The sequence below is a fragment of the Salvelinus alpinus genome, chromosome 27 (assembly GCF_045679555.1).
Source record: "Salvelinus alpinus chromosome 27, SLU_Salpinus.1, whole genome shotgun sequence".
NCBI classification, from domain to species: Eukaryota; Metazoa; Chordata; class Actinopteri; order Salmoniformes; family Salmonidae; genus Salvelinus; species Salvelinus alpinus.
In genome coordinates this window covers 27,377,943-27,405,116 of record NC_092112.1, presented here as the reverse complement: position 1 = coordinate 27,405,116, position 27,174 = coordinate 27,377,943, and the positions used below count along the sequence as shown (strand labels likewise).

General features: G+C 44.7%; 2 protein-coding genes across 9 annotated transcripts in view; one reads left to right on the top strand and one right to left on the bottom strand.

Moving 5' to 3' along the window:
* Positions 1–27,174, bottom strand: part of fam184ab (family with sequence similarity 184 member Ab) — a 204,527-nt gene that overhangs the window by 44,981 nt on the left and 132,372 nt on the right. The gene's annotated exons all lie outside the window — the stretch shown is intronic.
* On the top strand, positions 24,077–27,133 carry LOC139556281 (leucine-rich repeat neuronal protein 1-like). The gene has a single exon (XM_071370068.1). It carries the CDS (start codon positions 24,202–24,204, stop codon positions 26,335–26,337), a length of 2,136 nt encoding a protein of 711 aa, XP_071226169.1. The 5' UTR covers positions 24,077–24,201; the 3' UTR covers positions 26,338–27,133.

The following is a 27,174-nucleotide window of genomic DNA, read 5'->3' as shown; positions in this document are numbered from 1 at the left end:
CACCCACGTGGGTATAACCAATGAGGAGATGGCACGTGGGTATCTGCTTCTATAAACCAATGAGGAGATGGGAGAGGCAGTGTGAGTGCAATAATTGAATAACATGTATGTTTACATTTATTTTGCGACGCGAGCGGTGTGGTCAGCATGTTAAGGTATCTATACTTTTACTCAAGTATGACAATTGGGTACTTTTTCCACCACTGCTGATCGTCTAGCCGGATCTGAGACAAAGCCAGGACAGGATATACTTGTACAGTACTTACAGTACCTTGTATGTTTCCTTACCACATTCAACAACAGGTAAAAATGATCTGTGAGCTGATCTCACTGCATCTTACTCTGATGACAGAGACAGACACAGACACGTCTCTCACAGTGTTTCGCAGAGTTGTGTGTGTGTGTGTGAGTTTGCACTGACATCTGTCACTTGTCGTCAGCTGTGTTAGCTGGCGTCTGGATGCGGCGTGGGTGATTGACAGTGTGGCGTGGGTGTTGTGTGACAGTGTGCGTGGGTGTGTGATAGTGTGGCGTGGGTGTGTGACAGTATGGCGTGGGTATGTGACAGTGTGGCGTGGGTGTGTGATAGTGTGGCATGGGTATGTGACAGTGTGGCGTGGTATGTGACAGTGTGGCGTAGGTGTGTGATAGTGTGGCATGGGTATGTGATAGTGTGGCATGGGTATGTGACAGTATGGCGTGGTGTGTGACAGTGTGGCGTGGGTGTGTGACAGTGTGGCGTGGGTATGTGACACTTTGGTGTGGGTGTGTGACAGTGTGGCGTGGGTATGTGACACTTTGGTGTGGGTATGTGACAGTGTGGCGTGGGTATGTGACACTTTGGTGTGGGTATGTGACAGTGTGGCATGGGTATGTGACACTTTGGTGTGGGTATGTGACAGTGTGGCGTGGGTGTGTGACAGTGTGGCGTGGGTATTTGACACTTTGGTGTGAGTATGTGACAGTGTGGCGTGGGTATTTGACACTTTGGTGTGGGTATGTGACAGTGTGGCGTGGGTGTGTGACAGTGTGGCGTGGGTATTTGACACTTTGGTGTGGGTATGTGACAGTGTGGCGTGGGTGTGTGACAGTGTGGCGTGGGTATTTGACACTTTGGTGTGGGTATGTGACAGTGGCAATGTGCTAAACATATGGGTGGGAGGAGGCAACTGCAACAGTTGCCACTGACAACACCACCAAGCTGTCTCACATTAGCAGCTAATTAGATCAAATAACATAAGGAGCGCAATCGAAAAACTTAAGTTAAACAATTGAAATTGAAATAATTGAAACAATAACAAAGAGGTCACTCCACCTCTGTTTAGGTAAAAAGCTGAGGGATGGGCCTGGAGAAATGTAACCACTCTCAAATGTTTAGACAGAGCTATGGATGCAAGGCCTGATCAGCCATGATATCAAAACTGTCCTTTTTTAAACATGTTTTGAGGCTATACAGTGTTTGTTTACACTTATATTGTTTACAAACATTGGAGTAAAACAAGCTTCTATTTTGGGTTCTGATGGGGTACTACAGTTGAACTTAGCTCATGAGGCATTTATAAGTTATATTCCTCAAGAATCAATGGGTATATATCACTAAGCTATAAGTCCAAAAATGGATGTAGTAATTATGGATTCTAGCTTTATGCAGATTGCGACACTGATTTATGTTTCTCAGAATCACATTTCCATTTTCAGATTCATGTCTCCATTAGTGGTGGAGTAATGCTGTTGCATTGTATGATGAGAAATGAAAACATTTTCAGATTTTACAATTCCAAATGATTGTACCTGAAGATAAAACTAATGATAAACCTAACCACACTGAACTTTACAAGCAGACTGTGCTTGATAGGTTGGGCATACCCTAGTATAGTGTTCAAACACATGTGTTTGTGTCTGTAGCACAGGAGGTTGATGGCACCATAATTGGGGTCTCGTGGTAATGGCTGGAGCGGATTCAGTGGAATGGCATCAAATACATCAAACACATGGTTTCCATGTATTTGATGCCATTCCATTTTCTCTGTTCCATCCATTATTATGAGCCATCCTCCCCTCAGCAGCCTCCACTGGTCTGTAGCCTTATCTGACTTGATGGCATGGCCCAATAAGACTGATTAAATGAATGATCTTATCCAGGGCCATCTAAGTACCCTCTGCCCGCAGTGTCCCTATAGCACCCGCTCCATATCGGCTGCATACAGGCTCTTATTGAATCATCCACTTATAATATCCTTAATATACATCCTTAATATAATATAATATATGCCATTGTGCACACGCTTTCATAGAAAAGTGACTTAAGGCAGCTACAAGCTCCACTTTGTCGATCGACGTGCGTGCATGTGCAAGGGCGAAGTATGTTTTATTTGGGCAGTGCACATTTCTGTCCACATCGTCGTTGCGTTCCACACAGAGAAGAAGACCGCCTTGTGTAATGTATACCCACTAGATCTTGGGGAGACAGAGTAGCTAACCAAGCAAAACAGTGTTATATGCCTTTTTGTTTACAAATGCTAACTAGCTACATCTCTGGCTGGTCTGGCGCGCTATGCTTTACAACGCTACCTTTTAGCCACAGAAACAGAGGCAAACACGACTCCTCTATGAATTGCAATCGCTACAGCTTGAACAGCAAGAGCTTGAACTGATCTTACTACTCAGGAGAAGAAGGGGGAAAAACGACTAAGAAAATGACAAGTTCATGCACTGAACACTACAAGAGGGGACGATGGAGAATACATGTCTCTTGTCCAACCTATGTGAAGCATTGACGAGGAAAGAAATGTTCAATGCTTTCGGATGTCGGTTGCAAGATTTGACGACTTGCTTCAGCTGCTTGCCCCTCACATCTTGCACGAGAACTCACAGCTTGCCTGTAATTGCTCCAGAAAGGCTGTCTGTGACCCTTCGGTTTTTGGCGAGTGGCCGCACCCAGCAAAGTATCACTGCGAGTTAAAAGCTAGGAATCTCGACAGTTTGTGATATCGATACAGAAATGGGCCAGGCTATCTGGCATGTCCTGAAGGAGGATTTAGTTGCATCCCTCTGTGGCAAAATGGGAAGAAATCGCCAGAGAGTTTGGAGAACGTAGGAATTATACGTTTTGTGCAGGAGCTGTCTTCGGAAATCAAATCAAATCACATTTTATTGGTTACATACACATATTTAGCAGATGTTATTGCAGGTGTAGCAAAATGCTTGTGTTCCTATCTCCAACAGTGCAGTAATATCTAACAATTCACAACTATACACACAAATCTCAAAGTAAAAGGAATGGAATTAAGAAATATATAAATATTAGAACGAGCTGAAGAGTCTGAAGCTGTTTTTCAGTCTCTCGGTCCCAGCTTCGATGCACCTGTACTGACCTCGCCTTCTGCATGATAGCGGGGTGAACAGGCCATGGCTCTGGTGATTGTTGTCCTTGATGATCTTTCTGGAGAGCCCTGCAGTTGCAGGCGGTGCAGTTGCTGTACCAGACGGTGATACAGCTCGACGGGATGCTCTCAATGGTGCATCTGTAAAAGTTTGTGAGGGTCCTAGGGGCCAAGCTGAATTTCTTCAGCCTCCTGATGTTGAAGAGGCGCTGTTGCGCCTTCTTCACCACACTGTCTGTGTGGGTGGACCATTTCAGATTGTCAGTGATGTGTACGCCGAGGAACTTGAACCTTTTCACCTTCTCCACTATGGTCCCTTCAATGTGGTTGGGTGCGTGCTGCCTCTGCTGTCTCCTTAAGTCCACGATCAGCTCCTTTGTTTTGTTGACGTTGAAGGAGAGGTTATTTTCCTGGCACCACTCAGCCATGGCCACTCCACCACTCCGCCTCCCTGTAGGCTGTCTCGTCATTGTTGGTAATCAGGCCTACTACTGTTGTCTCGTCTGCAAACTTGATAATTGAGTTGGAGGCGTGCGTGGCCTCACAGTCATGGGTGAACAGGGAGTACTGTTCACCCATGACTCTCAAAGCACTTCATGATGACAGAAGTGAGTGCTACAGGGCGATAGTCACTTACCTTTGCTTTCTTGGGTACAGGAACAATGGTTGACATCTTGAAGCAAGTGGGGACAGCAGACTGAGATAGGGAGAGATTGAATATGTACGTAAACACTCCAGCCGGCTGGTCTGCTCAAGCTCTTAGAACGCGGCTAGAGATGCCGTCTGGACTGGCAGCCTTGCGAGGGTTAACATGCTTAAATGTCTTACTCACGTCAGCCACGGAGAACAAGAGCCCACAGTCCTTGGGACCGGGCCACGTCGATGACACTGTGTTATCCTCAAAGAAGGTGTTTAGCTTGTCCGAGAGCAAGACGTCGGTGTCCGCGACCAGGCTGGTTTTTCCTTTGTAATCCGTGATTGTCTGGAGTCCCCTGCCACATACGTCTTGTGTAAAATATATTCAGGATCTGAGCTCCGACAAACTTGGGCAGCAAGTATTACAACTACAAGTGCTTTTTCTCAATGGTCCTGATGGCAGACTGCGATGCAAAGTACCGTTTAATCATGATCGACATGGGCTCATATGGTCGGGAGGGAGATGCAGGAATCTTCTCACGAAGCAAGTTCGGCTTCCAACTCATTGCAGGCCAAATGCCGCTACCAAGGCCAGAGTGCTTGCTGAGGACCCAAACAACGAGCTCTTATGTCTTTGTGAGGGACAAAGCATTCCCTCTGAGGGTTAACCTGATGTGACCATATCCAGGTAAGAAACGCTACATACATGTAACTATACATATGATGTGGAAATTATACCAATATAAACGTTGTAATTTTATGCCTCACATAAAAGTGATCTGTCGTCCCAGTAAGAGGATGGGGGTCTATGTCTACACAGTTGTTACAGTACACATTTGATAGCCTTCATGTTCCTGGGACTGTGAAGCAACACAAACACAGACACATGCTTACACGCACACCATAGCATATGCACTACACACACACACACACACACACACACACACACACACACACACACACACACACACACACACACACACACACACACACACACAGATGTTGTGTTGTAGATATGTGGTAGTGGAGTAGGGACCTGAGGGCACACACTTGGTGTGTTTTGTGAAATCTGTTGTGAATGTGTTGTAATGTTTTTAAAATTGTATAACTGCCTTAACTTTCTGGACCCCAGGAAGAGTTGCTGCTGCCTTGGCAGTAGCTAATGGGATAATAAATACAAATACTAACGGAAACACTTGTTTTATGCAAAGGTTCATCTGGCCTTGATGACGCCAAGAAGATCTACAACTACCACCACTCAAGAGCCAGAAGAATTTCAGAGAACTGCTTTGGGATCCTTGCTGCAAGATGGAGGATCCTGGGATGAGCCCTTGATGTTGCCCCAGAGAAAGCTGAGACCATTGTGAAGGCCTGCGTGACCCTCCACAATGCCCTTTGCATCACGGACACTTCAGACACTGACAACACAGAGCCATCAACACAGTACATCCACCCACGTTTGTTGACCACTCTACACCCACTGTGGACCTGCATCCAGGAGAGTGGAGACAGGTGGTACAAGGAGACACCAGCTTCATGGACCTTAAGAAACATGTCAGCAGACAGGGCAACCAGAGTTGCTATAGACTTGTGCAACAACTTCAAGGACTACTTCCTCACAGTGTCACAGTGTCTTTCCAGGATGCTGCTATCAAACGTGCCACCCTATCTATAGTAAATGTTAAAATGTTGGAGTGTGGTTTGGAAAACATGAGCACACACTTTCTCTGGTTGATGACTGTTTAAATGTCATATGTGAGCTACACACTTGTTTTTGCTGTTAGGATTTTGCTGTTTTTCTTATTCACACTTTACAAATCACAATAAAGACTACCATAATGACAGTCATTTAATCCTTGTGTTATTTTAGTTTGTCATATATTTTTTGGAGGCCAGACTCTCAAGACATTTACTGAACCTTGTGTTGTGTAGTGGCCTTTCAATGAATATCTGTCCAGCTGTAGACAATAAAGCTAGACCCTCGAGCCATTTACCTAATCAACATAACACAATGTTGTACATGGTCATGTGTGTAGAGGCCTTTCAATGGAGACCTTCCTGCTATGGTACATGGGTGAGAATGGCTGTCCAGCTGTAGACAATAAGGACAGACCCCCAAGACATGAACCTCATCTACATATCTCATGTACTGTACAAGTTTACTGAGTGACTGATTCAGAACCGTAATATTTTCTGCCACAAGTACAAATAACCAGACACAGACATTTGCAGACCTGTTAGATATATATTTATGATCATAAAGGGAAAAATCACAAGGAAAATTGTGCAATGTAAAACACAATGTAATACAGAGGTGAAAAGTATGATGAAAGGGGAAATAAGATAAAAAAAACATAAAATGAACACTAGTAAATTACCCACCACCTGAAACGGATTTAGGCAAAGAGGCTCTTTATCTACTTCCCCAGAGTCAGATGATCTAGTCAATACCATTTTTATGTCTCTGTCATGTATGAAGGAAGTTTGAGGTAGTTTCGCAAGTCAATGCTAACTAGCGTTAACACAATGACTGGAAGTCTATGGGTATCTGCTAGCTAAACAAGTCAATATTTAAAAAAAGCTAAACCCTCCACCTGTAAATGACCCACCACCCTAACATGTGAATAAGATAAAGGCACACAACACCAGTTCTTCGGATAAGACGGAGGGCTCAGTCTCACTAGAGAGCAGACACACAGTACTGATTGATGGTCCTGTGAAAGTATGTTGTCATGTCCCTGACAAACGGGAGACATTGATCAGGAGGAATAGACACCACCCATGGTACTATCACGTTGTAGACTGCATTTGCTGGTCACTGCTGCTGTTTCAGTAACTCCTGCTGTAACTCTTTAACTAATCTACCCGCTGTCCCGGACCTGCTGACATTTACTCCTGAGGTGCTGAACTGTTGCACCCTCTACAACCACTGTGATTATTATTATTTGACCCTGCTGGTCATCTATGAACATTTGAACATCTTGGCCATGTTCTGTTATAATCTCCACCAGGCACAACCAGAAGAGGACTGGCCACCCCTCATAGCCTGGTTCCTCTTTAGGTTTCTTCCTAGGTTCCGGCCTTTCTAGGGAGTTTTTCCTAGCTACCGTGCTTCTACACCTGCATTGCTTGCTGTTTGGGGTTTTAGGCTGGGTTTCTGTACAGCACTTTGTGACATCAGCTGATGTAATTATAAATAAATGTAATCTATTGATTGTTTTGTATTTGTTTTATTTTTTTCTGTAAAGCACATTGTGTTGCATTTCATGTCTGAAATGTGATTAGTGGCGATTTTAGCATGTAAATCTTGGTGGGTCAAAAAAATATATATGTGGGGTCCACTACACAACACAACATTAAACAATGAAAAAACAGTGTGGCAAGCTCAAATGCTGATTGTTGCGTCATTCGAAACTGTCCATTCTAAATAACTGTTTGAAATAAGCGTTCTAATCACACCGGTTTGATCGTAGCTACAGGGACCACTGTAGAATAATCACACCCGTGTGTTGGTACGTGTGAAAAGGTTAATATCACAAGGGTTAAAAAGGATTTACCAGTAGATTGTCGACTGATTCATGATGATGACTGCTAGCTAAGATTTTGAAAGTATGATGTTGACATGATCAGTTCAATCAAAGCTCCTGTAGATATGTGATTTGACAACATTTTATCAGTGGCCAATGACCTTGAGCCTTCTTGGATGGGCATTTCTAATGTAACTCTATGGCAGCACCCAAGGGGCTTGAATTTTCTAGCTCTACCCTTAGACTTGGCGGTGACGTAGTGTCCGCATGAGTGACAGAACACTGAGCCAATCACGGTGCAACTCTCCATATTTTCTGCTGGCTTGTCCCACTACCACAGAAAGCACTGAGCTAGGCTGAAACACCTGCATTTTGGATCTACCTTACTCAAGAAAACAAAAAAGAGACAATATTTGTATGCTGCTTTATTAACTCAGTGATTTATTTATATTTTTACATTGTTTGCAAACTGATATGTGACATGTATTATTGCAAAAATATAATGCATTTAAAAAAAATCTAAACATGTGGGGCTCAAAACAGGTCGGACTCTGCCACTGAATGTGCTGTATAAATAAAGCTTGATTTGATTTGGCAGTCTGCTTCCTGGCGTTTTTCTGGACATTCTTCATTCATTTAAACAGTAATCTAATTATCCCTTTTTCATCTTTTGTTCATCCTCCACTGAAAACCGGCGCCACTGACTCTCTGCTAATTACATGCTGTCTCTCCCTTCAACAGAATTAATTGAGATGGAGGGATGGAGAAATGGTTAAAGAGGGAAAAGAGGAGAATGAGGGGCACATGTTTATCTGTGCATGGTGTTCCCAGAGGGACATGTTTATCTGTGCATGATGTTCCCAGAGGGACATGTTTATCTGTGCATGGTGTTCCCAGAGGGACATGTTTATCTGTGCATGATGTTCCCAGAGGGACATGTTTATCTGTGCATGGTGTTCCTAGAGGGACATGTTTATCTGTGCATGATGTTCCTAGAGGGACATGTTTATCTGTGCATGGTGTTCCTAGAGGGACATGTTTATCTGTGCATGGTGTTCCTAGAGGGACATGTTTATCTGTGCATGGTGTTCCTAGAGGGACATGTTTATCTGTGCATGGTGTTCCTAGAGGGACATGTTTATCTGTGCATGGTGTTCCCAGAGGGACATGTGGAGCCTGCAGCTCTGTGATCTGAGATCTAATAACCACAGGAAACGCCACAAAGCCTTTCTCTGGGAGAGTGCTGTTGCCATGGCTACCATAACACACACACACACATAAACATACACACACAGCGCAGGTTAATGGGTGGAGAGGTCAGCAATCACAGAATGACCATTGAATCCACTCAGAACACTCTCGATGTTTACCAAACTAAGAGAAATAGATTTAATCTGCCAAATGGAAAGACTGGGAGTGAATTGTATGTTTAGATTTCAGTCAATATGTCCTTCATCGGGCGTGCATTAGTCAACTAGGGCCAGCACAATATGTGGTCAATTCTACTGACTCCATCATCATAACAACAACATTGCTATAATAAATTCAAGGAAAGACAGTTATTTGAATTGGTTAGTAAAAAACAATTTAACACTTTGCATCTTAGAAATTGTACCCACAAAATGTACAGTGGCAAGAAAAATATGTGAACCCTTTGGAATTTCCTGGATTTCTGCATAAATTGGTCATCAAATTTGATCTGATCTTCATCTAAGTCACAACATTAGACAAACACAGTGTGCTTAAACTAATAACACACAAATTATTGTATTTTTCTTGTCTATATTGAATACATCATTTAAACATTCACAGTGTAGGTTGGAAAAAGTATGTGAACCCCTAGGCTAACAACTTCTCCAAAAGCTGATTGGTGTCAGGAGTCAGCTAACCTGGAGTCCAATCAATGAGATCAGTGGAGATGTTGGTTAGTGCTGCCTTGCCCTATTATAAACACTCACAAAATTTGAGTTTGCTATTCACAAGAAGAATTGCCTGATGTGAACCATGCCTCAAACAAAAGAGATCTCAGAAGACCTAAGATTAAGAATTGTTGACATGCATAAAGCTGGAAAGGGTTACAAAAGTATCTCTAAAAGCCCTGATGTTCATCAGTCCACGGTAAGACAAATTGTCTATAAATGGAGAAAGTTCAGCACTGTTGCTACACTCCCTAGGAGTGGCCATCCTGCAAATATGACTGCAAGAACACAGCGCAGAATGCTCAATGCGCAGAATGCTCAATACGAATCCTAGTGTCAGCTAAAGACTTACAGAAATCTCTGGAACATGTTAACATCTCTGACGAGTCTAGAATATGTAACGCACTAAACAAGAAGGGTGTAACGGATTTCCTCCTCCTCTTCATCCGAAGAGGAGGAGCAGGGATTCGACCAAAACGCAGCGTTGTGAAATATTATTTATTTAAACAAGACAAAAAACAAACTATACTTGATACTAAACAAAATAACAAAACGATGTAGACAGACCTGGACGTACATGTAACGAAGAACGCACGAACAGGAAAAATGACTACACAAAACGAACAAACAAACCGAAACAGTCCCGTGTGGCGCGACAAACACAGACACAGGAAACAACCACCCACAACAAACAATGTGAAACCACCTACCTTAATATGGCTCTCAATCAGAGGAAATGTAAACCACCTGCCTCTAATTGAGAACCATATCAGGTCACCCATTAACCAACATAGAAACACATAACATAGACTGCCCACCCAAACTCACGCCCTGACCGACTAACACATACAAAATAAACAGAAAACAGGTCAGGAACGTGACAAAGGGTGTTCGTGGGAGGACACCACGTAAGAAGCCACTGCTGAAGTTTGCAAAAGTGTACCTGGATGTTCCACAGCGCTACTGGCAAAATATTTTGTGGACAGATTAAACTACAGTTGAAACTACAACACTTTGTGGAGAAAAAAGGCACAGCACACCAACATCAAAACCTCATCCCAACTGTAAAGTATGGTGGAGAGAGCATCATGGTTTGGGGATGCTTTGCTGCCTCAGGGCCTGGACAGCTTGCTATCATCAACGGAAAAATGAATTACCAAGTTTATCAAGACATTTTGCAGGAGAATGTTAGGCTGTCTGCCAATTGAAGCTCAACAGAAGTTGGGTGATGCAATAGGACAACGACCCAAAACACAGACGTAAATCAACAACAGAAGAAAATACACATTCTGGAGTGGCCCAGTCAGAGTCTTGACCTCAACCCGATTGAGATGCTGTGGCATGACCTCGAGAGCAGTTCACACCAGACATCCCAAGAATATTCCTGAACTGAAACAGTTTTGTAAAGAGGAATGATCCAAAATTCCTCCTGACCGTTGTGCAGGTCTGATCTGCAACTACAGAAAACGTTTGGTTGAGGTTATTTCTGCGAAAGGAGGATCAACAAGTTATTAACTCCAAGGGTTGACATACTTTTTCCACCCTGCATTGTGAATGTTTACACGGTGTGTTCAATAAAGACATGAAAACATATCATTGTTTGTGTTATTAGTCTAAGCAGACTGTTTGTCTATTGTTGTGACCTAGATGAAGATCAGCTCACATTTTATGACCAATTTATGCAGAAATCCAGATATTTCCAAAGGGTTCACATACTTTTTCTTGCAACTGTATTGTAAATAATTTACACATTGGACTCCAGTAGGTATCAGGTGACAGCTTTAAATTGGGATGTGAAAACCACTGCTGTTGCTCTTCCTTTCTAAGGTTTCGTATGGATCTGTTTGTCACTCATAAATTGATCCAAAGATGACATTCAATGGGAATGAAAGATAGTAAAAGAGCTCAAGGAATTGGGATCAATGACCGCCGCGCCACCTTCCTGTTCAAGTGAGCACAGCACAAGGTGAGTCCAAAAATGTATTGTATGCTGCTGTATAAATGATGTAATTTGCCAGGGAAAAATGTATACTGTAGCTAAGAAAGTAATACTAAGTGTGGTGTGCAGTATGCAGTTAGTAGGCCATGTGCACATTTAGCCTATAGCTTGTTTTAGAGAAATGTAATCATTGAATACTGTAAGAGCTTTCATTGTCTGCTTATATGCCCCCTTTATTTATCCTACGGTTCTGACTTGGTGTACAACGAGAATACTGTCGCTGTACATTTCAAATGTGCTGAACAAATAGTTATATTGACTACGTCCGTCCTAGCTCGCTCATGAATATCTTAATCGAAATTATGGATTGCCTCTTATCTGCTTGTCGTCCCCTTATGCCATAGTTTGTACATCTCAATTGTCAGTAGAAACCACATTTGTTTAACCAAGTCAGCCATATCAGCTATGTTTTTAAAAAATGCAGTAAATGAGGCTGAATGAACTGTTTCGCTGCAAGTCAAGGCTCCGCTGATAGCCAGGTGGTCAGTGGTAAGGATTCACGCCATGGTGCTGAAAAGAAAGCTCTGCTGTTGAGACAGCTTTTGTAGGCCCTAACAGTTTGTGGGCAACGTTTGTCATCGTTATAGTGCAATTAATGTATTGTTTAATGTTGTATTGTGTACTGGCTTTGCTGGCATGCATCAAAAAACATTCTGCTAGATGTGCCAGCTGCAAAGTCAAACAAAAGTGCTTTTTGGTCTTAATTTAAGGTTCAGGTTAGGCATTAAGGTTAGCAGTGTGGTTAAGGTTAGGGTTAAAGTCAGATTTTATGACTGTGCCAGTGCCTCTTAAGGGGAAAGTAATCAGATTATGTTACAAAGTTTGGCTAATCCAAAAGAAACATTACTGATTACAATTTTGGACAGGTAACTACTAACTAACAGGTTACATTTAGAATAATAGTGAAGACATCAAAACTATGAAATGACACATGGAATCATTTAGTAACCAAAAAAGTGTTAAACAAATTGAAATATATTTTAGATTCTTCAAAGTAGCCTCCCTTTGCCTTGACAGCTTTGCACAGCTTCACCTGGAATGCTTTTAACAGTCTTGAAGGAGTTCCCACATATACTGAGCACTTGTTGGCTGCTTTTCTTTCACTCTGCAGTCCAACTCATCCCAAACCATTGTGATTGTGGAGGCCAGGTCATCTGATGCAGCACTCCATCACTCTACTTCTTGGTCAGATAGCCATTACACAGCCTGGAGGTGTGTTGGGTCATTGTCCTGTTGAAAAACAGATGATAGTCCCACTAAGTGCCAACCACTGCAGAATGCTGTGATAGCCATGCTGATTAAGTGTGCCTTGAATTCTAAATAAATCACTGACAGTGTCACTAGCAAAGCATCCCACACCATCACACCACCACCTCCATGCTTCACGGCTGCAATCTGAGGTGCAGTTTGGATAATGAACTTATCCTCTACAGCAGAGGTAACTCTGGGTCTTCCTTTCCTGTGGCGGTCCTCATGAGAGCCAGTTTCATCATAGTGCCTGATGTTTTTGCGACTGCACTTGAAGAAACTTAAAAAGTTCTTGAAATGTTCCGGTTTGACTGACCTTCATGTCTTAAAGTAATGATGGACTGTCGTTTCTCTTTGCTTATTTGAAAATCTTCTGTATACCACCCCTACCATGTCACAACACAACTGATTGTCTCAAACACATTAAGGAAATACATTTTTGACAAGGCACACCTGTTAATTGAAACACATTCTAGGTGACTACCTCATGAAGCTGGTTGAGAGAATGCCAAGAGTGTGCAAAGCTGTCATCAAGGCAAAGGGTGGCTACTTTAAAGAATCTGAAATATAAAATATAATTATATTTGTTTAACACTTTTCTGGTTACTATATCATTCCATATGTGTTATTTCATAGTTTTGATATCTTAACTATTATTCTACAATGTAGAAAAAAGTAAAAATAAATTAAAACCCTGGTACTGTACATATTTATATTCTGGACTCTGACATTGCGCTTTCTGATATTTCTTAATTTATTTATATTTTGGGGATTTGTGTGTATTATTTTGCATTGTTAGGTATTACTGCATTGTTGGAGTTAGAAACATAAGCATTTCGTTGCACCTGTGATAACATCTGCAAAATATATGTAAGCGACCATTAAAATTTGAATTCATTTGATTTGTTATTCGATTGTGTGTGTGTGTGAAATAAGAATACTGCCACATCCTAGACTTTCACCTCTGTCAAATCCAGAAACCCAGTACTATGCCACCAAACCTTTCACACGGTCATTATGTAAATGTAGAGTGTGTAGGGTGTTTTTGGATTCGATTAGTTGACTTGAGGGGTCATGGACATGGACCCACGTCACCTAACATTGGAAACTTTCAGACAAAGACCACTCTGGAACGTCCAAACAATGACACGAGGGGGAGCGTTGAACATTTCTATTGGACACTCAGGAAACCCTTTTATTCCTTGGCCTGCCAACCTCATCCACGCTTCGTTTTTCCCACGGCGAGCTTCTGGCTGCCGCGGCTTTTGTTGGCATCACAGCAGAACTCGAGCAGATGGTGAGGTGGACTAGTTGAGCGAGCACCAGTGACAAGGACTGCCACGCGAACAATCGCGCGTTTGAAATCAGCTGACTAGCCTTGCTGCGCTGGTCAGCGCCAGGTGATCCCTGCATGTTGAGTTGGAGGAGGGCAAGAGAATCGCGAGCTCAAGGCAGGGTTACCAGTGGCGAGGTTTTTAGTGTTCTACAGTCAGCTGCGGCAGAAGCACAGAGGACAGAAAGAAACGGCTCCTGAAGAGAATAAAACGTGTCCTCTCTGAATATAGACATCGCTTTGTAAGTTAAATGTTATATTATTTATTTTCCATAGATATAGCAGGCTTAATATTATCTTTCAAGACATAGCGCTCAAATTTCCTATTATTTTCCTGGAGCATCGGAGTCTGTGTGTGTGGAGAGGCATTCCGCTGGATGCTAAAACGCTAAGGTGAGACCAATAACGTTAACTCATTTTCATTTATAATATGCTCCAATTTAAATATTCAGAAACAAGTCAATTATTAAGAATTGCGTTCTTAGCTTTTGAATATAAACAGATAACTTAATTGGCAGAGATAGACAATTTGGGGTGGTGGCAGCACAATTAGTATATATTTTAAATAAAATATGTAGTCTAAGCTGTTTGTTATTTAACTCAACAGAACCGTGGCCGTACATGTTTCTATTTTTGAAGCTGGCTGAATTTCATTTCGTTGCTCAAAGGGTAGGGTAGCTACAGCATCAGTGCAACCATTGGATTTGCAAGGGCACTGTGATCCGCATTCAGTAGCCCACATGTGGCCAATAATACGCAGGCTGTAGTCTGATATACAGTATGTGTGCCTATAATTCATTTCTATCGATTGAGAATGCGAATTCATATGGATTTTGTCTGAGAGGGATGACACACTGACAAACGTGCACTCACACAGTAGGCTGCAATAAACCAATAAAACCGCGTTTATAAACAACAGCAGAAAAACATGCAAAAAAAACATTTGCCATGATGTCACCCATATTCCTGACACACTGTACTTTGGACCAAAGAGTGTCATTCTAGAATTAGTGTGTTTTATTCCTAAATGATTCAAAGTAAGCTGCAACTGTCCTGAAATGACTTATCTCACAGTTCTGAAGTGAAAGGAGCACTGAATTCCATTGTGTATCCCAGATGTGTTTTTATTCCCCCATTCTCTCGTCCTCATGTGCTTGAGGATGAGAGTCTACAATGTAACAATCCCAAAGTGCAACATCACACATGTGCACAGGGAGAGCAGTTAAAACAGCTGACTGACAGCTAAGGTCTCTAGTGTCCCATCATATTCATTTGTCTTGGTAAGGGAATGATGTTGGCAGATGTCTCGACTGCTCTGTGGAGGAATTTGACAATAGGTTTTCGGAGGAAAACAAAAAGACAATGGGTTGTTCAAGATACGTTGGGGGTGAGAGCTGGTAGGGGCGGTGACATGGTAGGGACATTGTTTTGGGTCACCTTTGTAAAAGTTGGCTCCTCATCCTTGTCGGCTTTGTTACTGCAGCTGTTGCGCGACAGTGGCACCTGTTACTGCGCTCTCGGAAGCTGAAGCCACAGATCCAAGATGCTTTGAGTGTCTCATTCAATCAAACCTACACAAGTCAAGTCTTGGTAATGTGGAGGATTTGTTTGAGCACTGGATCATACTTGGTTTGAACTTGAATGTCATAATGTTTGTGTAGTGTTTTCATGATGAATAGTCCTACAGAGGCAATCAACATAACAGTTAAGCAGGGTTTTGTGTTTCAGTTGTTAAGGCTTTTTGTTTTCAAGGAATTGCAGTTTCTGTAATTTGATAAAATTTTGCCTGATATGGAAATGTGCAAAGTTCACTGGCCGAGACACAGTTGATTTAAATAATCCTGTTATTCACTACTGTGCTCTTTGGGCTTGCCAACTAAACCGGAGCCTTGTCTTGGGAAAACTCTGCAAACGCGGACATATATGGATGTACTCTAGCCAGAGTAGTGAGGGAGGAGGGGGGAAGAGGTTAGGTATAACCCGCTTTAGGAAGGCATGGCACAGGCAGTGAGTTCCCCCACCCCAACCCCCACACACAAAGCAGTGTCCTCTGCCAGTAGTTCAGGAGTCGTGAGAACTAGCCAACACAAAGATGTGTTTAACACGGTGTGTGTGTGCGTGCACACGCATGTGTGTGTTCACAAGTCGCCGAGACCCATTAAGAGAGCCTGGGACTGACTGCACTGTGCGCTCTAGTTTTGGAGGTCAGTGGGGTGTTTGAGGGGGGAAGGTTGTGGGCGACTTGGGTGCTCCAGCTCGACCCTCTCCCATTGTGACTACGAGCTGAGGGGTGAGGGAAACACATCCCCCCATTGTGAGGTTTTTGTAAAGACGTTTCTGATTGAGGCAGCTGTTTGTCTAACTCTACCCATCTAATTTCTGGGTAGGGAATGAATGAATGGGCATTATTCTGAGAGATTTTTATGCTTTGTCCCACATGGGGCATCCCTTGAGTTATTGGACTTGAGTCTCTATATTGCTGCAGTGTTAAAGGACTTTGCCAAAGTGTGTGTGTGTGTGTGTGCATGTGCGTGAGAGAGAGAAATAGTTAATGTCAGCACCATCTCTGTTGCGTTAGGAATTGGCTTCAGCTACTGAAACATACAAGATTGTCCTCTCCCGCTTCTTCTTCTCTCTGACTGAACAGAAACATTTCCTCCTCCTCTGCTCTGCCTCTAGCACCAAAGCCCTGTGTGATGTGAAGCGAGACGCCTGCATACTAATGGAGCCCGAACAGGTTGCCTCTTAAGCAGGTTAAAGCAGCCTAAACAGGGTACCTCTCAGGCAGACCAAAGCAGCCAAAACCAGGTGCCTCTCAGGCAGACCAAAGCAGCCAAAACCAGGTGCCTCTCAGGCAGACCAAAGCAGCCAAAACCAGGTGCCTCTCAGGCAGGTCAATGCAGCAGGAACAGAGTGTCTCTCAAACAGGCCAAAGCAGACAAAACAGGCTGCCTCAAGCAGGTCAAAGCAGCAGGAACAGACTACCTCTCAGGCAAGCCAGTGCAGCAAGGACATGGCGTGCCCATCAGGTACACACATGACTGGCAGGCCGGCGGTCAGCAGCACATGGTGGGCTGGGGGCTCCAGTATGGAACTGTAATTTAGAAGCATTGCGTCTAGACTAATAATAGTGATGGAATGTTAGGTTTGGCTGTGGTTGCTGTATTGTGATATACTGTGATGCAGCGGTAATAGATGTTGTTTGGGAAGGATACATGCTGTTGTGCATTGGTAGCTCTAGTCAGTAGACTCTACTAGGCAACAGCAGTCTCTTTTTGCTTGTTTTGGCAGCTGTAGACTGATCACAGCTGCGCTATAGTGGAGCCATTGTCTGCTGGTATAGCAATTATCAGCCTTTTCGTTTGACGGTGTAAGTTGTTTAATCTGGTCATATGGATGTTTATGGTTGTGGTCTTGTGCTAGCGGTGGTTCTTGTCGCTTTTCGCTCTACGGTGGCCTAATGGCACACACAGCTGTCTCCTCATTTGGGTATGAAACAGACATGCCGGTGGCATAGCCGGTCACCATGGTGACGGCAAGATTGTGAGGGAGCCTGTAGTGGTAGTGCGGCTACTGTTTGAGAAACACTGCTCACATTTTACACCCAATGAAGAGGGACAAATGAATGAGGAGAAACACATTATTCTTCCCTGTAAAAGGTGCTATCATGTTGTCATTAGACCCAGTTTCCTCTTGGCAGAAGCATCCAGTGGCACTTGGTTAGAGCATCTGGAAAGCGAGGGTTAAGTCACTGAGCAAAATGGATACTGAAGACAGACACTCATTCATACTCCAATGGAAAAAAGCTATTTGGCCATTTGTTTTTTATTCATGTGGTTGCCTTTGTGTACTTTGGTGTCCCGATTTGAAAATTGAGAAGGTTTTAGCTATTGAAGTCTTTGTGGAACAGTGAGTGCTTACGTTGGCAGAGTGGACTCAGCCCAAGGAAACCTAATGCTGTTAGGAAAAGCTCAGCAGGACAGGAAACAGAGCATTCATGAAGGGTCTAAGACTTCCAGACCTCCGTTCAGACATCCAAACAGGGTGTCTCTCAGTCTCCTCTCCAAAATCAGTGCGCTCTATGTGGCCACAGACAGAGAGCCCTACTGCTTCATTAGTCCCTGTGCTGTCTGGGAACATAGAGTAATGCATGTATTTATGAGGCCTTGGCATTAAAAGACAGGGCTGATGATATCTCTAAATTACATCTTGCTCTACTTGCATGTGTTATCCTTTGAACCCCAGGGCTGTTTTTATCAAAGGGCAGGCACTAAGCTGGGTGAACATTCGCCACTCTGTGTTTGTGTTTTTGTGTGTATGTTTTTGGTGTACATGGTGCCTGAGTGTGTGTATGTTTTTCTATACTGTGCGTGTGCATGCGTGCTTGTGTGTTTTAAGAAACTCAAGCACATAAAGGATGTGACAGAATGAAGAGGCAGGTAGCCCAGCGTTTCAGAGGGTTGGGCCATGAACCGAAAGTTCGCTGGTTCCAATCCCTGAGCCGACTAGGTGAAGACATCTGTCGATGTGCCCTTGAGCAAATCACTTAACCCTAATTGCTCCTGTAAGTCACATTGGATAATGACAAAAATGTAAATCGCCTTTGTCAGGGAGGGAATGAAACTCAGATCCACCAAAACCTCTCATGCTATCACACAAAGGGCCAGGGCCAACCAAACACACTCACTATAAAACTAGGCTTCATGCAGGGCTTTGGGTCTCCTTCTGTAACACAGGCATTCGTCTGTGTAGTGCGATATGATAGGTGAGTGTAAAAGCAGACATATCTCTACACTCTCCCCTTTATCCCTCTTCTCTACCTGTGTTTCTCTTTGTTGTAGTTCTGGGTTAAGTGCAAACAATGTGTGAACACTGAATCTCTGTGTATCTGAGTTAAGCAGTTTGGTCTCTTCAGACAAGTGTTGCACCTGACTAGGGGTCACTGGCCAGGAAGCCCAAAACAATGCTTGTTATGTCTGTTCCTGAGGCATTGTTATGTACATCCTGTAGATGATGAGTATAAACAGGATATACTGTATATAGTATAGGATGTTTTTGCAGACTATAGCCTTAATCCCCCCATAACTGTTCTACTCTTTAAGCAGTTTGGTCACTTTCACAGGAACAGAAACATCAATCTATTGGTTACTTGAGTTTCACTCAAACCAGGGGGAGTAAAAAATATATTTTTTCCCCCATTCACTTTATAGCGGGTAAGGCTACGACAGACAACACTTTTGGAATGACTGATGGATTGCCATCAGGATATGGATAGTTTGTAGGATTTGCAGCGATAATGTTTTTTCCATCCAGGATTAAACAGCTTTTAGCAACCGTATCTATCAACAGCAGTGCTAATAGGAAGGGGCCCTGTGTAAGTCAACAGTGCCTGGTGCTGCTGTGTCAGTGAGAGGATGAAATAGCAACATCTGTTTCCCTTCATTCAGACCACTCTGTGGGCTGAGGGAAATGTCATTTTGTTTAGTGTGACAACTTTCATTACACTCATCACTGACAGTGAGTGTTCTGTTTTCAGGCCTTCAGGCCACGATGGACAGCCTGGTAGTCTCTCTGGGCTTTGATGCTGAGGGAGGGCACCTCTGGCCTTGTTTGTTCACAATTTCCATTGGAGGTGTCCCCTGTCATAATCGTTTTTCCCCCATCACACACACACATGCAAGCACACACGCGCATGTACACATACACACACGTGCGCCCATGGACACGTGCGCACGCACACACACACATACACACACACTGAGGTAGCGGTCGGTCAAACCGGATACGAGCCCCCACAGAGCTGTCAGCACTCCAGGAGCCTGGTGCCAGGTGTGATTTTTATAGCCTCAGTGTGAAAACAGCGATTACCTCGCCTGTCTCCTCCGATTTTAGAGAAGAGAAGGAAAGGGAGAGAGGCATAATATATGACCTGATAGATGGCTGGATATAAAGATACAGTGTATAGCCAGACAGACCAACAGATTGATAGATAGATAGGTTGATGGATAGAGGGGGAGAGATGACAGATCTCTTATTGTCCATTCCCAGGCCCTGAGCCCTGAGAAGAGGAATAGGAGGAAATATAAAGCCTTGATGTTACAGTTCAGTGTACAAGTGTACAAATCACTGAGATGGCGCTCTGATTGGCCGAGGCATTGCAGAGAGGATGCCATTAGTCTTGGATACTATATATATCATCGTGGCTATTAGAACAGTATCTTAGAGGTAGGGGATTTTCTTACAGTAACAGCCATACCAACCGGATACTCACCGGATACTCACATTATATTGTATCCAGTACCTAGTTTCTCCCACACTGACTAAGTTAACTAATTGAGAAGTTGTAATGGCAGATAGGCTTTTGATCATGCATTGGTTCATGATTAAAATATGCAGACATGAAACACAGTGACTGACATGCTGTTTTATTTTCTGCATAACTAAGTATTTTTAGAGACACTATAAATACCACACCTGCAATATGAATCAAAGCCGAGTTTGTGTCAGTCACACATCCCTGTGCTCGGTGTTTCTGCCAGGCTTGCACTGAATGTCGATGAGAAATCACACATGAAGAAAAGGAGAAAAATCTAGCTAAACTTGTTCTATGTTACTATTGTCTCTAAAGTAGAAATCCAGAGACATGGTTGTCAGGTTTTGATGTGAAACAAAACACATCCCCACGCACACGTCTCTGTCTTCAGGCTGCACTGAGTGTGTTTATGGGGATAAATGTGGTGTGTTATTAGTATCTGACTGGAGGCGCAGGAACGGTGGTGTTTATTGTCAGTGCGAGAGCGGCAGGGCCTGCCGTACACACTCACTGGGACAGTTATGGGAGGCTGATTCCTCCAGGTTGAAGAGATAAATTGCCGTCCTCAGCTGTATTGTGTATATATACACACACCCACCCACTGGAATCCTGCCTGAACAGATACAAAGTGTTTCACCTCGCCTAAAAGGCTGGGATTTAATCATCCTTTTCTCTAGTATTGAAAACTAATTGGCCTGGATGGAGATGGATTTGTTTTTTTTGTGAGAACATTTTTGATTTGCTGAAACGGATTGGAGTCACTGGGCCCTGTGCTCATCACTGTCCTATCTGTTTATGATAATGCAATGTTATTTTCTCCTGTCACTGATTTGAATATCCCCAGGAAGGGCAGGCAGGGCAGAGGAAAGGCGTAGTCATTGATTATGTGCAGATCATACATGGTAGTTCATCACCATCATACATACATTAACGTGTCACCTGTTTAGAGAACACTACACTCCTGGCACAGAGGATATCACCGCTACAGTGGAAATACCCTTATCACTGACAGCACCAAACTGATATAGGAAAAACATATTTTCCCCTGACAGACCTTATAGATCCAGTATTGGCAGTTTAAACGGAGAGGAAGAATAAACTGCTGTGTTAGATTTCCATAATTGGGCCTCATAAATGTGTTGGGGAGGATGCTGCGGTGCCAGGGACCCATCAGAAATTGATGTGAGGAGCTATCCCAGAGGCGGTAGAGGCTCCATTCCCCACATCCATCCCCACCCTGGCCCCAGCCCTTCCCATTCCCCCACATCCACCTCCCACCTTGGCCCCAGCCCTTCCTATTCCCCCACATCCACCCACTACCCTGGCCCCAGCCCTACCCTGCCCATTCCCCCATATCCACCCTGGCCCCTGCCCTGCTCTGCCCATTCCCCCACCTCCACCCCCACCCTGGCCCCTGTGCTGCCCCCCACATCCACCCACCCCACCCTGGCCCCAGCCCTGCCAATTCCCCCACATCCACCCCACCACCCTGGCCCCAGCCCTGCCCATTCCCCCACATCCAACCCACCACCCTGGGCCCGGCCCGGAGCTGACACCGTCCCAGCACAGAGGCTCCAGGCCTCTAATTGAGTTCTTCAGGCTCATTAAAAGACTCATTTCTACCCGCCTGTGTTGCCACCGCTTTCCAGAGACGTGTCTCATAATCAAGAGCTAGCTTACATTAACGATAATGCGCAGAGTCGAGCTGAGCGCTTTTCTTTCTCTGCCCGCCCTGATAGATTAGGTGTGTTGTGTAATGTGCTCATAGTCAGAGCAGAGAACTCTGGCTGGCTGCTACCACACCAAAAGTATCTCTCTGTCACTGTGCCAGTAGCATACGCAGATAATCCCCTGGGAGAGAGAAACGTGGGTAATCTCTGAAGAGACAGACACAGAATACATCAGAGTAGCTGAGTTCATATCCACAATAGACCTCAGATAGGGACAAATATACGTATCAAATATGCATCAAACATTTAGCCTACCAATCTCTACTAATATACATTGTCATATACGGACATTCCACGGTAACAGAGTGACACTGGGACTCAGATTTTTAAACAAACCATACAACTATATGCACAATGACTACTTTTAACAATTTCCACTGAAACTTTTACAGAAACACATTTACTTGAAGATCAGTGCAGATGTAAAGTTTGGTAACAGAATGACAGTTTGTGCCGTCATTCTGTTAACAAACTTTGCATCTGCACTGTTCTTGAAGTACATTTTCAGTGGAAATTGTTAAAAGTAGTCCTTGTGTATATATAGTTGTAAGGTTTCACTTTACAATCATTGATTTTTGTGACATACATTTTAAAGTGAAAAATCAGAGTCTGTGTCACTCCGTTACCGTGGAATTGCCCATACCTTAAAATTCTGGACCATAATCTTATATATTATCTGAACAAAGGACAGCACTTCTGCATACACAAATATAGTGAGCCATATGCAAACAGTGTGTACTCAGATGTTATAGGCTTGTTGTTGGATGCAATACATTGGGAGTACATTATGGTTTACAACTTACTCGTGTGTATATCCTTCACTGACCCAGCTGTTAAAACAGCAGGACTATCTGTCTCAGTTAATGTATGTAAACATTTAGTATGATCCATATTTTATTTGAAAATGAGGAGAATTAGGACACCAATCTGATAAATGACTTCACTGAAACCTCTGACTGACTTTAATTTTTCAGAGGCGACCTGCTACTAACAGGCCAGAGCAGTCAGACTGCTGGCATTGGGGTTGAGTGGTTTTGCCTGTACTACCAAGACACTGACTGATTCAATTACATTTGAATGCTCAGCGTTTGCTTTTTTCACCTGTTTTTGAATAGTCTCTGGCTGAGTAACAGCTCATTAAAGACAGAAATTAACCTCTGCACAATAGCACAGCATAGAAAATAATTTCACAGATTTATTCTGCCCTGTTAGGCATGTCAAATGAGTCCCCAAGAAGTCTGCAGACTGGTGCTGTGTAGGCTGGGTGCTGTCTCCACTCTAACCCTCTGCTGTGAAACTATAAAGGATGTCAGATCTCTCGGTCCAACCACAGAACCAGACCTTTAGCCAGACTGGAGTGCCAGGAAGGCAGAGTTTGAGCTTTTGGGACTTTTTATTGGTTCCATTATAACAGGCAAGGTCAAACAAACAGTTAAAGTATTCTTAATGATTTCAAATTGTATTTGAAGCCAGGTCAGCAGCTAACTACTGTAAATGTATTACTCTCTGTTTCACACAAATGTTGTCTTGTCAGTATGTAGCAGATATGGACTTGTAATTAATTCATGCCCATATTTAGGATAAAAGTCTTGTCTATATCAGGTATTTTTTTATGAAATGCAGTTCACTGTCTGACAGGTTTTGTGGCTTTTATCTCTCACCAGGAACTCTCAATCCCTCTCTCTAGACCCTTTCTCTCTCTCCTTCTTCCTGTTTCTGTATCCCTCTCTATATCTCTTTCTTCTTTATCTAAATCACCATCTGTTTGTGGGATGATAATGGAACGATGTAATGCAGAGCTCTAATACCTGACCTGGTTTCTGTGTATTTCAGGCTTATTCTGCTGAATTCTGAAGTAAAGAGAGAGGAAAAACACGTGAGTGGAGGAAGAGGATAACCCTGACCATCACCTGGCCCCATTCTGAAACACACACACACACACATTCACCCGCACTGTGGACCGCAGCTCTACCAGCCACTACCAGCCTGTACAGGGAGGACACTGATGACCATTGGTTGTTGATGTCACATCCCACACCTACCCTCCAGGCCCTCCTCAGGAACCCGGCCTCTCCTCTAAGAGCAGTGTGACCAGACAGAGAGAGGAGACAGCATGGCTCTAAGCCCCCTCCCTTGGCCCCCACTGGCATGGCTGTGTGTAGGGCTGCTGTTGCCCCTGCTGCCCCTTGTGCGGGGCGGGGAGTGCCCGCGGCTGTGCGTGTGTGAGGTGCGCCCCTGGTTCACCCCCCAGTCCACCTACAGGGAGGCGGCCACGGTGGACTGCAACGACCTGCGGCTGACATGCATCCCCTCCAACCTGTCTTCTGACACCCAGGTGCTGCTGCTCCAGAGCAACTCCATCGCCCACACCAGCGGGGAGCTAGAGGCCCTGTTCAACCTGACGGAGCTGGACCTATCCCAGAATAACTTCAGCAGTGTGGAAGCCGTGGGCCTGGCCAACATGAACCAGCTCACCACCCTGCACCTGGAGGAGAACCAGATCAGCCAACTAACCGACCACTGCCTGCAGGACCTTAGCAACCTGCAGGAGCTCTACATCAACCACAACCAGATCAGCACCATTGCCCCAGGGGCCTTCTCTGGCCTGCGTAGCCTGCTGCGCCTCCACCTCAACTCCAACAGGCTCCGGGTCATCGACAGCCGCTGGTTCGAGGCCACGCCCAACCTGGAGATCCTGATGATCGGCGATAACCCCGTCATTGGCATCCTGGACATGAACTTCAAGCCCCTGGGGAGTCTGAGGAGCCTGGTTCTGGCCGGCATGGATCTCACCGACGTTCCCGGGAGTGCTCTGGTGGGTCTGGATAACCTGGAAAGCCTGTCCTTCTACGACAACAAGCTGGTCCGAGTTCCCCATCTGGCCCTGCAGAAAGTGCAAAACCTGAAGTTCCTGGACCTGAACAAGAACCCGGTGCACAAGATCCAGGAGGGGGACTTCAGGAACATGCTGCATCTGAAGGAGCTTGGCATCAACAACATGGCTGAGCTGGTGTCCATCGACCGTTACGCACTGGACAACCTGCCTGAGCTGACCAAGCTGGAGGGCACCAACAACCCCAAGCTGTCCTTTGTCCACCGGACGGCTTTCAGGGACCTGTCCTCCTTGGAGAGCCTGATGCTCAACAACAACGCCCTCAATGCCATCTACCAGCGCACCGTGGAGGCGCTGCCCAACCTGCGCGAGATCAGCCTGCACAGCAACCCGCTGCGCTGTGACTGTGTCATCCAGTGGATGAGCTCAAACAGGACCAGCGTGCGATTCATGGAGCCCCGGGCTATGCTATGTAGCTCACCGCCCGAGCTCCGGGGCCAGCGGGTCAGGGAGGTGAGGCTACAGGACTCCCCAGAGCAGTGCCTGCCCCTCATCTCCCACAACACCTTCCCCAGCCACCTGAGCCTAGAGCTGGGCATGAGTGTCAGCTTGGACTGCCGGGCCATGGCCGAGCCCGAGCCAGAAATCTACTGGGTGTCTCCTATGGGGAGCAAGATCACGGTGGACACGGTGTCAGAGCGGTACCACCTGAGCAGTGAGGGCACCCTGCGGCTGTCCCACGTCCAGGTGGAGGACTCAGGCCGCTACACCTGCGTGGCTCAGAACACAGAGGGGGCCGACACACGCGTCACCACCATCCGGGTCAACGGCACCCTGCTGGACAGCGTCGAGGTGATGAAGATCTACGTCAAGCAGACCGAGTCCCACTCCATTCTGGTCTCCTGGAAGATCAACTCCAACGTCATGACCTCCAACCTTAAGTGGGCCTCGGCCACCATGAAGATTGACAATCCCCACATCACCTACACTGCACGCGTGCCCGTTGATGTGCACGAGTACAACCTGACTCACCTGCAGCCGGGCACTGAGTATGAGGTGTGCCTCACCGTCTCCAACATCCACCTGCAGACCCATAAATCGTGCGTCAACGTGACCACGCGCAGCAACACCTTCGCCCTGGACGTGTCGGGCCAGAGGCCTAGCGCCGCCCTGCTAGTCGTCATGGCCACCATGCTTGCCTTCCTCAGCCTGGCCACCGTGGGGGTGTACGTGGCCCGGCGCTGGAAGAGGAAGAACTATCACCACTCCCTGAAGAAGTACATGCAGAAGACCTCCTCCATCCCCCTCAATGAGCTCTACCCGCCCCTCATCAACCTGTGGGAGGTGGACAAGGAGGGCGGGGCAGAGAGCAAGCCCTCCCCCGTGGACACCACACGCAGCTACTACATGTGGTGAGGGGGCGCCCCTCCCCCAGCACACAGACACACTTTTGCAATTTTGGGGGCAAAAATCAGATAGTTGCAAATGTTTTATTTTTAGCTTTGCTAATAAGTAGCAGAGTGATAAGGACAGGATTTGTATTAGTATAGCGTATCGCCTTTGTTTGACTCTATTTCTCTTTTATAGTTTGGACTATTCCAAGATGGCAGCTGTGTCTAGCTTCCAGGTTGTCTCAGTTGATCTGCTTTATGGTGCATTTTTGATAGCACAGTCTTTTGGCTTGTCGCCATGGACCCACTTTCTTAGTGTCGATAACGCAGCAACAGGGACGACTAGTCTAGTTAAAGGTTCCTCTGGCAGTGTTGGTTGAGATCACATAGTTTTTTCTCTCTCTTTTTGTAAAACAGGTCATCTGTTGTGCACTGAAATGTAAAGGAGTTTGTATGGACTTCATTTAAAAGCTGACTAAGGGGATTAGACTTGTTATACTGTCTACTGAATAACGTTAGCGATTGTACAGTAATGTTGTATCAACTATCATTTGAAACTCTTTTTCAATTTTAATTGGGAATAAAATAGAAATTAGTTTGCTGATAAATGTTCTGTAAAGCACTAGAAATGTGAATGTTTGATAACATGCAGTTACTAGGTACAGTAGTAGCTTTATTTACTCTGAATTATTTCTTTCTTATCTGCTAGAATCTGTCGCTGACCACTTACTTTTGTTGTGATTTCATCACACAAAATGTTGTATATGAGGAAGTTGAAATAAATAACATTTTGATCTTTTTATATAAATAATGTCTCTCAATCAGTTGTTGTACATTTATTTCACCAGTTTGCTTAATTATA

Bases quoted from the DNA above. Each gene is read 5' to 3' on its own strand.
- LOC139556281 (XM_071370068.1), top strand. From the start codon at position 24,202: ATGGCTCTAAGCCCCCTCCCTTGGCCCCCACTGGCATGGCTGTGTGTA.